This window comes from Dromaius novaehollandiae, chromosome 1 (assembly GCF_036370855.1).
Source record: "Dromaius novaehollandiae isolate bDroNov1 chromosome 1, bDroNov1.hap1, whole genome shotgun sequence".
Taxonomy (NCBI): Eukaryota; Metazoa; Chordata; class Aves; order Casuariiformes; family Dromaiidae; genus Dromaius; species Dromaius novaehollandiae.
Window position 1 is genome coordinate 139,649,001 of NC_088098.1, and position 13,666 is coordinate 139,662,666.

General features: G+C 37.6%; 1 protein-coding gene across 2 annotated transcripts; it reads right to left on the reverse strand.

Annotated features, from left to right (window-relative positions):
- Positions 1–954: 954 nt before the first annotated feature.
- On the reverse strand, positions 955–12,845 carry CLDN34 (claudin 34). 2 transcript variants are annotated; one of them, XM_026117182.2, is made up of 3 exons: positions 12,712–12,845; positions 6,545–6,680; positions 955–5,204 (listed from the first exon to the last, which is right to left on the reverse strand). In XM_026117182.2, the coding sequence occupies exon 3, from the start codon at positions 5,135–5,137 to the stop codon at positions 4,493–4,495; it is 645 nt and encodes a 214-aa protein (XP_025972967.1). In that variant the 5' UTR covers positions 5,138–5,204; positions 6,545–6,680; positions 12,712–12,845; the 3' UTR covers positions 955–4,492. The 2 variants fall into 2 exon arrangements, with proteins under 2 accessions (XP_025972967.1, XP_025972975.1); XM_026117190.2 differs by lacking the exon at positions 6,545–6,680.
- Between the last annotated feature and the right edge of the window lie 821 nt (positions 12,846–13,666).

Sequence of the window (13,666 nt, forward strand, 5' to 3'; positions counted from 1 at the left end):
AGTAGCAGAAAGAGAATATTTTGGTTGAAAAATCTTTTTATGAGCTAATACTGGATCTGACAGTACAGATGTTGACAAGAATGAAAGGAATTCCAGCTCAGTTTTGAAAAAGGTATATTTTCACAGAGAACATGTCTCGTCTGGGAACCTTTAATTTAATGTACATTGGTTTCCTATTTTAAGAAAACAATTTTCTGTTAAACACTGTGCCAGCTAGACTTAGATTTCTTAAGCAAAAACTCTTTGTCCTGAAGTATTTTAATGTCCTAAAGAGCAGGAAATTGCCTGTGACATTTCAGTTTTTCCATTCTAAGGGAAAAATGGTCCAAGGTCTAAAATTAGCTTTCTCTTGAAAAACACCCTCACTCTCATCATTGTAATATACCATGAAGCATGTGACAACAAAGACATTTCTTTCTCAGACTGGTATTGTTTTTAAGAATCTAAAGAACTCACAATCAGCAATTAAGATAGTCTTCATGTAAAACTGCTGATTTGAATAAAAATTTTGTTTACTGACCTAACCCAAATAATTTTGATGACCTACTTTTCAGTACAATGTTTCCAGTTCCTCTCTGTTCCTCTACATTAACACAAAAGAATATCAGTCAGAATTGCATTTTCACCTTGGAAGAAAATCTCAGTAGGCTTTGTACTATTGCCTCAGTGTACTATTAGGTGGTTTTTAGCTTCATTCACTATTTGAGCAGCCATTTCTTATTCAACATATTTTCATACATATTTTGGTCTGGGGCCATAAATAGACAAATGAGGTAGATGGGTACAAATAAACAAGGTTAATACAGTGCACCACATAATACATTAATGCTATGAAGCATATTATGCAGGTCAGAGAGATGGATGTCTTATCATTATGCCTAGATATCCAGCAGAATTCAAAGAGCACCTTGGCATTAAGATCATTCCCCCAGCAGTGAATTCAGGCATGTGAGCTAATCACAAGATATTGTTTATTGTCAACTCAGAAAAATACAGCCAGACTGGTTTATATGTAGGCTGAGGCCAGCATGGAGACATTCCTAGACAGGGTGGGACCCACACAGCGAGTAGTGCTGTCCTTGAGAAAGCAGCAGGTCCAAATCTGTACTAAAGATGAAGATGGAGGTTCATACTCTTCAGTGGTGAAATTTGCTTAAGTAGTTTTTGCCCTTATCCTTCTACCTCAAGGCACTGATCACTCATCCCTGTCTTTGCACTGCAGCTTGCTGCCTGTCCTCCGTTGTGCTGCTATAAATGATAGCGCGGGCCAAGCTATAGAGTAACTCCCTACAGATTACTTTAGGGAGCTAAAAGTTAAAAATAGTCTTTCAGAAGAGTTTTGCATTTTTGAGTTTTAAACCCAAAGCATTTCAATTGTCTGGTTTTGCAGACAACCCTAAAAATAGTTGTACAAGCACAGCTGAAGTGGTAACAAACTGAACTACCGGAAGGTAACAACTTCTTAAATTCTAAAACAAACATATCGTGAAAATATGCACAAAGAGACTATGCCTCCTCACTGGTGAGGTAAAAGCAAAGGAGCTTTACTTTCTTCCAATACCAAAATCTTAATGAACACACACATTTCCTAAAATTTAATGAATCACACAGCCTTGAGGGGTTAAGATTAGACAGTCTTGATCCCGTTGAAATCAGTGGAAGTTTTATCTCTCACTTGCTTTGAGCTAAGATTTTATTCTCCTGTGTTTTCTTCAGAGAAGGATGTGGAGTCTTAATATCCGCTGGTGTTTTAACATATATCAACATATGATCTGGATCACATAACTGTTTATAGACTCATATATTGGAAACCTAGGAAGTACCGTCAGAAAAGACCTTGAGAGTTCCATCTAGATCATCCCTCTGACCTGAGACAGAATCACTATACCTATGTTATTCATGGCAATATTTGTTTTAACTTATTTTTAACAAAATGTATTTTTTAAAGAACACACATCTCCTTAGGTAATGCATTCCAGTGTTTTGCTAGAGAATTTTCTTAACATCTAACCTAAATTTGACACATGACCAGTGTTTTATAGTCACACATCAGGGCAGATCAACAGAATTCCTGGCAGAAACTGCTGTGGCAGCAATGCAAAAACTTGGCATGTTTTTGATGTTGTCTCTTGCTTTTTCTTTTGGCCACGAAGAATAAATATAAACCTAACACAATCATTTAGTAAATATAGCTAACATACAACTGGGTTTATAGGCATTTCTGAGCATACATGAACTCAGAAAGGTTGTAGAATCAGTCGCTTTGTGTTAAACTTCAGATTCTTTACCAGGAAATATTAATGTTTTATTAGTGTGGGGAAACAATGCCATAAACACATGGATACATCTTTTTTCATATAACTACAACAAGATAAAATCTAATTTTATTGTAGGCACTATGGGAAAAGATAACCATTTTATTTACTTGAGCATTTAAAAATGAAACACACCAACATAGTATAGGATGCACTGTGGAAATCAAACTAGAAGGAAGATATAAAAAAGCCTTCATTCAAACACCACTTAAAAGTTCCTTGCAGCTTTGTAAACAGCCAAAAGATAAACAAATGCAGCAGTTGAAAAAGTTAGAAATGTTGAGATAAGCTACTGTTTCAGGAAAGACTGGAAGACCAGAGTGGAAATTAATGTGCTGTAGAAATTCTGTACAGAAAGTTAGTATAGCAAAGTCAAGATTGTGTGGAAGAAGTAGAAAAAAAAAAAACTGTACTGGCATTGGGTGGGAGGAAAAAAGGCAAGATATAGAGATTAGATTCATGAGAATGGTAGGGCAAATCAAGAGTAATAAGGAAACAAATTTCTTGTATCTATATATATATATCTAATGACTTCAGGGAAGGTGAAACTAAAGCAGAAAGAACAAATAGCAGCAATCTAGACTGGCCAAACAGTGACAATATTAACTGGGGTCCTGGCAGAAAAGAGAGGTAGACAGTGGAGGTGATAAAAGTTGAAGAATTTGGGTGTTACATTTCCCCTTCAAAGCAAGAAACGGGGAGGTTTGCAAATGGCTGGTTTACTTTCCATTCCCTATCTCCAAAATTTAAAAATAGCAAAAATACTTAGCAAGAGTAAGTGTCACAAGCAGTAAGAATAGGTTTGCTCGCATTTTACATTTTCTTGTATAGCTGAATCCATCAATATTTTAGAAGATGGAGGATAATTTAAAAAGGAAAACTACATTGTTTGGATTCTTGTAGAATTTCTTTGAAATGGTAGTAACATTTAGTGGAACCTGCTTTCAGTAGATCAGCAGTTTGCCAACACTGTTTATTCATTCCTCCTCCTTGATTTTTTTTTTTAAACTTTCCTTATTGTGATGTTTGGGATGTTTCTTTCTTTACCTTTTTTATAGGACTGGCATATGAAATGCCACTAAGGTGGCAGATTCATTTCACCTAATCTTGTCTAGCACGGGTGAAGTTAGGTTGTGCATGCTTGAGTTAGCAACCATAGTTATTACAGTCATTATAGTGAACAAAGAGAAAGAGAGACTTTTTGGGTAGCATGTCATCTTCAAGCCATTCTACATACCTATTCAGGAAAGAGGCAAATACTGTCCTAGAATGTCTTTTTTGCTCCATTGACTATAAAGGGAGCCTAATGTGACCAGTTTAGACACAGATGTCTACATCGGGTTAGATGAATCATACTCTAAAAGTTGTACTAAATATTCCTGATTACTGAAAGCATTAATTTTGACAGCAGCTTTTGTAAAAGAAGTTGCAACTTGTAAGAGAAGTCTCTATCTTTTGCAATACCTTTGGATTCAGCAAAGTGTCTGACTAAGAAGAAAGTGCTTGCAAGTTTTCTGGGTCTGTGTAAGTGAGGAACTAAGGGCACACCTTGCCCACAGGCAAAGATGTTGCAACATAAAATGCAAACAGCTTGATAAAAAATAGAAGCGTTAGAGGCACAGATCTTTATGTGCCCTGGAGGAAGAAGAGAAACTGGCAAGACCTTTGTAAACCAATTCAGTGAGGACTCATTTGACACAACTGTGATGACACTCAAATTGTTTGTATTAAAAGCCTTGACTTGTCACAGAACATACTTTGCTACAGCTGCCATTGAATAATGGACAAAATATTTTAGTATCAATAAGGAAACAAGTTCACATTTAACAAGCATCACTTCACATTTTTCTCACAGGTGAGTTAATTCAGAGCTAGCTATCTGAAAATAGTAAATATCTTACATTAAAAATAAATTAATCAAAGATTGCATATACAAAAGAGGACAACCAATAAAACTCAATCACAGTTGCTACTCAGCAGCATTTATCTCAAAGATGAACCTCTAGTCATATGTGACAATTATTATGGTTATTCAACCAGCTCATATAACAAAATACTGTGGCTACTGTAGACTAGAATTAAATTCTGTAATTTCTTGACTATAAATCTCTTGTACTGTCATCCTTATATTTTGACTGTGCTCTCGTTTTTCTGAAACAGCATGGGGATTTACCCTGTCAGGACTGCATGATAGTGTTTGAGGTTACAGGAAATCTGTATGAGAGAGAGAAAGTCCCACTTAGCAGCAGCAAGATAACAGCTATAATCCCAATAGGAATCGCAGCACCAACCTCCTGTGTCACCGGGCTGGAGGGCATGTAGTAAGATGGAGGAAAAGCAATGCTCTCATTATGCGTTACAGAATAGAAATTCCAGCTCACCGGAACTAGGACACACAGACCAGAAAATATGTAGAAGAAGCCACCAACCAAGAAGAAACGGGTAATGAGAGTTTTGTCAACTATTCCCATATAAATATTTCTCAGAGCAAATACTGTGGCAGTCAGTCCCAGCAAACCCATGATCAGGGCGATCAACAGGAGACCTTGAGCAGCATAAATTTCATGGGGGACGAAGGAATCAAGCACCCCGAATTTATGACAGAACTGTTCTTTATAGCCAGGTGAGACATGAAGATAACTAATAAAGCAGACTCTCCAAATTCCCACCCAAGCAATGCCAGAGGAGATAACAGTGGTGTTGTCCACATGCCACACTCTCCATTCCACAAGTCCCATTGAGATAGCGCACATGATCCAGCCTACTGTGCCAAGAGCAAAAGCGGCTAGTTGGAGGTGTGAGGTGCTGACCAGGGACCTCATAGTTTGGAGGTCTTCAGACGTCAGAATTGTGGTGTGAGCACATTTGCCAGGCGACAACAGAGAGGCACTGGAAAGAAGCACAGCACAAAATTACAAAGACAATTATTTCTGGTTGCACCTGTTAGTGTAAATGCAGGGGAATACATGTGCTGAGGGAGGAAGGTAGCCATCCTTCCTGAACTGTACTGTAGTGAATTTTTGAAGTTTAATGTCCATAGCTGAAGAACATCTAGTCTTTAATTCTGTGTATTTCATTGTATTGCAAGGAGAGAAAAAAAGGTCTCTGGTTAGCTCCCATTACAATCTCTATTTTGCATTCACAAAAGCACAATTCACATTGTTTTTCCAAATTATTTTCTTCATTGATAGTTAACTGTTATTTTCCAAAGGTCTTCATATGCACTGCATATAATCAATAGCCCTAGAGGTAGTGGCTAGCAGAAAATAAATCTGACAAAATCCTTAGGATCCTAATTGTTGAAGGAGATCATACAAAGCAGCAGCAGGAGCTATTCTCCTCCTTCTTGGCAGCTGTGTTTTCTGTGCAACAATCTAGCTTGAACACACTTCTGCCTTTGTACTGCTTTACCAGTTGGCCCCTAACTTAGAGTTGCTGGGACCAGCATTAGACAGAAAATGCAGTAGTTCAGGGGTGTGAGCAAATTCAGGCCACTAAGTCAACTGAAATCTGATGATTTGGGGATTTTTTTAACCATGAATGCTTTAGCAGAAACACTTGCATTAATCCAAGATGCAGAGCTCCGTGCTGTGGATGGAGCTTGGATGTGGTGCCATTGCTTTTCTACCCTCAAACTTCAAATAAGGTTTCTTTAGTGTTCTACCTTTGCAAATCACACTCATTCATAACCTACCCAACTTCCCCAGCTCAAATCATCCTAGAGTAGTGGTGGAAAAAATTTTAGTCATTGGTTTGTTTGCTGTCTCTACAGTCTAAATGCAAATTAAATATGCCTTTTTAAATGAAAAAAGTCTTTTAATTTCCAAAATCTTTCACATAGCCTTCTGAATAGTTACAAAAATGATTTGTGATCACAGAAGACGTGGCCGTGAATTTAATTTATTACGTAAATCTGACAGGTTCTAGGGATCTTTATATCCTATGAATTATCTAAAATACCTTTTCTTCTGTCTTCCATTGCATTCAAGACAGAAGGAATACTGGACCAAGACCAAGTTCTTGCTAATAACAAGATAGATCTGTACAATGTTTTGTTACCGTACCAATAACTTTTCTATTTATTTATCTTTACATTAACAAATACAGTTAGTGACACAATCTAATTGCAAAAATCCAGCTGTGGAAATCTCAAATAAAGAATATCTGCATAACATCAGCTTAAGTAAACACTTTCCATCTTCACATACTGGTGCCCACTATACCCTTACTTTAGTCCTGGAGCTGATGCCAGCGATGAGAGGATAGGACAGACTGGTTTTTGATACCAGGCAAATGAAGAAAAATCTGCAGTTTTATCATTTTAGACTCCCAGTTCATGTCTGTATTTCCAATAGGACTGATTTCCTGTGGGAAACATTAATCTCCATTATTGCAAATGTATATTTAATCCTTTCTTGCATGGAGGAAATTGCTCTGGAATATCCTCCAATGTTTTTATCTACTTAAAATGAAACCAATTTATAAAAGCCTTTTCAATTTGCTATGTTATTTAAAGAGTGATCATAGAAAAGCTATTTAATTAACAGTTGTTAACAGCCATACTAGTATTGTCTCCATATAGGAAATTATGAATGGTTTTCTTTCTGTCACAGTTTCACATCAAAAAAGTATAGTTTCTGTATGTGTTTAGTGTTGGGAAAACACTTGAAAAAAAAGAGTGCAATCAAAAGAGTTCTGTGTTGACTTCCACCTGCTTTTATTTAAATCAGCTGAGCACAGGGAGCCCAAATCTGAACCATATTAAAATACCATTTTGTGCATTATCCATAATTCTCTGACACTGTTCATATACCTCATAAATAAACATTCATTTAATCAACTGACTGATATCAAGGTCATAACAGATAGGCAATCAGGCAGATCAGCATCACAGATAACTGCTAGAATATGATCTCAGTGTATATCTTTATGCATTGAATTTACTCACCTGTCTTCTTACAGAATTAAATGAGATTATATCCATAATTTCTAAGCCCTCTATCAAATTTGAATATGCTACTTGGAATGAATTGACTTTTAAAACTAAAAAATTCAAAAAGTTATTTTTCGTTTCTGAAATGCATAAAAAGTACAGAGCAAGCCAAAACACAAAGCAAAGGAGTCAAATCTTACACAAAAATTCTGAAAATGGTGGAGAATAATAAGCAGATAACCAGATAAGAAAGACAGGGTTCCGTGGGTACCAAACATCTAGACAAAATTCATCTAGACAAATGTCTAAACAAAAATTGCCTCTGTTGGAAAGGGGTTATTTGGGGCATTCTCCACACCCTACCCACTGGAGCTTACCTGATCTAACCTTGCAGTATTGACTTACAGAAAAATCAAGGTGAAAAAGAAGTACTTTTGAGTACTGTTTTGGAAAATCAGATACAAGTCCTATGCTTATGACTACTTGGTATTCAGATTCATCAAGAAAATAAAGAACAAAATATCAGTGTATAACAGTTACAGGAAGTTGCTTGCCGTATAAAACAAGGCAAATTCAAAACTATCTATTTCCTGTTTACATTCTCTATTGTTATAAATATTCATAAACACACTATAGGTTGTGCTGGTATTGTTACACTACAATGGGAATGTATCACTTCCCAGAAGCACTGATTTTAAGGGAAGAATTTAGATGCAAACAGATTTATTACCAAATTGCTTACACAAATCATGAGCCCCAGCACTGTCTTGGAAAGTATTTTTAGGCTTATCTTTTAATAAAGATTTAACATTTTGAATGTATTTAATTTGCCTAATCATGTACGATTTCACCCTCAGGGTTTGACAGCATTTACTTACAATACTTGTGACATATTCTAGTACATTCGTTCAGACTTTATTGTGCTTTTGCATTGCGTTTCCTGATTTGGAAGCTCACTCACAAGAGCTGCAAATCTCCACATTCATTGCATGACAGACATGTTATGGGATGGAGAACATCCCAAAATGGTAGTCTCATCACGAGGAACTAGATTTACATGGTGTGCCTGCCAGTGGGCTAAAAGCATCCCTGAAAACCCTTCTTGCCCAAGTAGGCAAGATAAACTCATTTTTCAGGACTAGTGTGGCAAGCATTTCCAAAACATATTAAGTGCTTTGCCACGGAAGACATTTCACTTCCAGATGCCAGTAAAACTGTGAATGATCTGCAGAGGGCGTCTCCCTCCAAGATTTCACGAATCTCAGCAGACTGACTCTTAGTGAAATATCAAGAAATCTGTTCTTAACAAAAGCTTTTACGCTGGACTACCTATCACTCATTTTGATATCAGGACCGGGCCTAACAGCACCATTCTGCAGTTTCAGAGCAACATTTTGAATCAGCAGCTGGATTTGGTAAGCAGCGTGCAGCTTGTATGCAAAGTCTCCATCCACCCGAAGGCGACACCTCGGCACCTGGCTGAACTCTTCTGTGATAGAAACAGGTACCGTTCTCACAGGTTTCAAAGGCAGAGACATCCTCTTTGGAAAGGCAGAATTTGACCTGCCACTAACTTGACATCTTCATAAAAAAGCAAAGAAATCAACTTTTATTAAAACCTTTTGGTCCCTGCACAAATGTCCTTTCAGAACCTCTGAGGGAGGAACATGAAAGCTCAGTCTCTGTGCGTGTTTTTCGAGCTATATTGGCTAAAACACAGTTCAAACCACGGATCACACAGCAGTCTGTGCTAACAGACAGCAATGTCATTATCTATTGGCTGATTTCATGCTTTAGTAATTATATAAATATTTGGAATTAGTTTAATTAACATAGTAAAATTACCTATATGATCTGAATAATACAATGATGCAACATGATCGCTATAAATTTCCTAAGGCAAATGGACTCATATTCAATCAACTACAGAAGGTCTTCTGAATAATTAGTAGGCATTGCTGGCACACAGCTCTTGATCTTGAAGCTGTATCAGAACTGCAAATCTGATATGCCTTTGCATATCAGATATTTTATGGGACAGAGCACATCCCACAAAGATAGTCTCACCAGGAGGAACCAGCTAGGTTTACACTGTGTGCATGCCCTTGGACAAAAAGCATCACTGAAGAGCATTTTCACCCAAGGAAGCAAGATAAGCTTTTTAGGAGGTAGATGAGGTTCAATCTCTTGGTGTCCTGTGATCACATCAACATTTTCATTTAAAATAGTTTCAGTACAATCCAGCAAACATTCTAGCAACTTTTGGGAACAGTCATAGAAAGTCTAGAAGCAATAGCTAAAAAAAGAGCTGCTTCCACAGGCAGCTCACTTGGTAGACCCATGCTGTCATCTTCTCTCTTAATATGTCTTTCATTTTATTTGGAAGGGATTTCCTTCATGGACCTATTTTTAACTAAATATCCTGGTTGAGTAAAAGTAAAATGTAAACTTGATAGCGTTCAATGGAAATTTGCAAACAGAAGAAATAAGCTGATGATAAGAGATCATACATGTTAATGAATTGATCTAAATATAAAAACTTGTAGGATCCGTCCATCTTACTGCTCATTTAAATCAAACATTGCACAGTAAGTAGCTATGTAGGAAAGAAAGAACAATGAGCTGTTGCACATATGCTTAAGCGACGAAATGAAACATGACTTTCCTCTTAGTTACAAGAAGCAGATGAGGACGCATGAGAGTTGTGATGACTTTCCTACAGCTGTAGGCTTGCTTGTAGGAGGAAAAAAAGGGGAAGCAATCTACTCTCAACTGCCAAGTGATTTCAGAGAGTTTTGAGGGTTGCCTGTGTATCAAGCTTGCTTTTAAAAAGACTAAAATGAAATACTGCAGTCTAGGAGGTAAAGGCCAGTTCTTTGTGGCCACAGCTCCTTTGCCTGAAGTTGTAAGCAGCAGGAGCAAACACAAATGGAGTTGTATTTGAAATTTTTTCAACAGCTCTTTTACTCTCAGTGATCACTGATGATAAAAGGCTGCAGCTATGCTATCAGTGCTCAGAGCACCGAAACCTAAATGACACCAAATGCATTTCATTTCCGGAATTAATCTTATGCAATATAAAAACTTATTTTATTTACATTCAGCAATTGAATATGCAATGTGTATTCGGCTATATGCATATATGCTGACTTTGAAACCTGCTTTCTAAAAATCCATGTGTCTTAATCTCCCTAAAAGGATGTTCAAATACTGCAAGTGAATAAGGAAAGAAAAAAAAGTACACATATCTGGGATCTCAAGCACCAGGCACAGCTGCCTGGGTCAGTCATCAGCACCAGGCACACAAGATCTCAGACAGAGAAAGAGGCTGCAGGGAAGTGTGAGATGGAGCTGGGGTTTGTCATGTTAATTTGTGAAAGCCTTACACAAATTGCATGATCCTTGATGTGATATTTGAAGACTGTACTAATCCTCTAGGTCCTCGGGTTCAGATGTGTCTAGCACTTCTTTTCTCTTCAGAAATTTTTTTTTATCCTTTTGTCATCACTGTTTCAGCACAGCTCTGGTAGAAGTGTAGCTTTATCTCTAAATACACCTCCTTGCTGTGGTCCCTGCAACCAGGGTTTGCAGTAGTGGCTGCTAGATCATACCATTTCTAGCTTCTTCAAAAGACATGTTGAAGCTTTTGCTTCTATTTTCCTAGATACAGTTAGCTGCATTTCTGACTCCTTCTCTGAATACAGTCTCCTTGACATTCACGAGGTCTTCAACCCTGATGTCTAATATTTAGGTTTCAGCTATCACTAAAATTCTCATTTCCAAACGAAAAGACAAATTAGTAGGGCATAAAGTCTTAAAGTTATCATAGACTATCAACAGATCTAACACACTTTATGTACCCCCTTCCTCCAAATGCCAATATTCAGTGTTACGGACTCTGCTGCCCCCACTTTCTCTTCATGTTTCAAAATAAGTAAACCAAAACAGTCTCCACTGCATGTACTGCAAAGTAAGAATGGATTGAAATTTAGTGATGTAAAAGTTCTTTGCCCATTTCTTTGCCCAAGTTTGGTTTGATTTGTTTGTAGGATGAGGAGAAAATGACAATTTCTATGTATTTCTTACTGAATTTTCACACCCTAGTATACTTCTCTAGGGATGGTCTTATTCAATAAGGAAAAAATGCAAGCTAGTATGGAGTGGGGTGGTAGTACACTTGAACCATGACCCGGATGACCTAACATTATCACAGTTTCCACAGACTGTTTTGCCACTGCCTTGACTGGAGCTCCCTTTGGAGCCTACGTAGGATGGCTTAGAGACAAACCAGGAAAGATAACTGTTGAAAAACGAGGACAGCTATGCTGGCTGTGTTGAAATGAGATCCTGTCGGGAAGCTTCACAGAGGAGAGGGAAACCCAAAACTTTGCCTACTCAGGGCATCTGATAGAGAGGAAAAAGAACTACAAAGTCAGAAGTGTGACTAAGGCGATCACATCCAGGTCCCAGACAACTTGCACCTCACTGGGAAGATCATGGCGCTGAATTCAGGCTTGAGGCATAGGAAGAGGTCATCTAGGAGAAAGCAGCTTCCAGCCAAAAGAAGTGAAACTAGTGCTGCTCAGCTGCCTGCTGATGGAATGGCGAATACGTAAAATAGCCAGAGCACATTCACCCAAGGATGTGCTACACAGAAACCCAGTCAGCAAGAAGCAGCATTCTCTGTGCTTTCAGGTTGTAAGAAGCTCCTTACAAAAGGGGGCATCTGAGAGCACACAACTTTTACACAGCAACTTGACCATGAGATTTGCTTCTTCAACTATGGGTGAGTGGGTAGGAGGAGAGTTTTCCAACAGGAAAGGAGAGAACACTTGTCTCTTTGGAAGCGATAGCACAGCAAAATTAAAATACACTTAAAAACTGTAATTGTGGAACAGCAAAGTATGATACTCCCAGTCTGCAGGCCATCTGCCTGTTAAGACCTTTTTGCTTTAGGAGTTTTACTGCAACTTGTAAACAGTTTGAAGAGAAAGTTCATGATAAACTCATCATACACAACATACACACAAACTTATTTTTTCTCAGCCCATTTAAACAGGAATTCATTTATTTCAGTTTATTTTATGTTTTAAGCAAATATTTTGTCTTTAGATGTTGCCAAGCACTGCACGCATTTTGCAGTTAACATTCAGATCCTGCTTTCATAGAGTTTTATAGCCTTGATGCAGCTTTATTGTTCTATACAGGACATGGCTTACTAACCGAATCCTTTGTTCAATCTAAATCTTGCAGCAAAAAGGGAGTTTAAAAAAAACCAACAGCACAATAATTAAGTAGGTCTCTTCTTAGCAATATCCCTATAATTTAATGCTTGAAATCTTAATTCTTCAATTCCCAGTTGGGAAAACATTCTTTATGGGAAACAAATAAATATTTAAATCTCCCTCCATCTGTTCTCTATCAGCACTTCATAAAATAAGTTGTATAAAAAAAGAGACTTACTTTTTGTGAGTCTGAGAGCTGCCTAAGGCTTTGAAGCACTGTCAGCTGGACGAAGCAAAGTTCCAGAAGGAAGATGGAAAAAAAAATGCCTGTGCAAATTGTCTGACTTGCGCTACCAAATAGGTACCTCACAGTTCCTTGTCACTCTCCCACTAAGTCAACAAAGATGTAAGAAGTCAGTTAATCATTAACGTATTATAAAAATATGTAAGCTTTACCATATGACTTTTTTTCTAATTGCTCTGAAACATTTGCCAAAGTGTACAGATAACTCCCATTTAAAATTCAGTTTTCTGTAAAATATGCTTTCAGAAGTATTGCCCTTGTGATCAGATGATTTTACAGCCCAAGACCACCATGATCTCCCAGTCCGACAGCCTGAAGGACACAGAATTCTCATTTGAAGGAGAATGAAGTGATTTCATAACCTTTTTTCCTTCTTAGATTTTTTCTCCTGTATTTATGCAATCAAAATTAATGAAGCTCTGAAGTGGGGAGACACATAAGGGAAGAAGGAAGAGGTTCTCCAAGGAATAAGCTTAAGCTGAACTGTTCTCTTGTTGGACTGTGGTTGGCATTACTCATATTTCAGTATGAATAGTTCTGTAGTTGGTATCTTGGACTCTTTTTTAAAATAAATCTTTTTATTGTCATATTTTTCTTGCTTTGTGTTTTCCCCATGAGTGCAAACAAGAGTTCTTAATTTCCTTCTGGTTTCTCCTCCTGAAACCTAGAATAAACTACTAAAATACTAATCTCTAAAAGATGCACTTCCTCCTACAGTGGGAGGACACTTGCAAGGCTGGTGTTTGGAGATGAGGAAGTTTATTTTTTAGGGGAAGTATCCTGAAAAGGGAAGCCCTGAATGAAAAATTCTCCCCACTTGCAATATGCACCATGATCGGTTACTGCCAGCACTAAAGAGGGCTGTGAACAGGCATCAATCTGTATCCTT

Excerpts from the sequence above, each read along its gene's own strand:
- CLDN34 (XM_026117190.2), bottom strand. The coding sequence starts at position 5,137 with ATGAGGTCCCTGGTCAGCACCTCACACCTCCAACTAGCCGCTTTTGCT.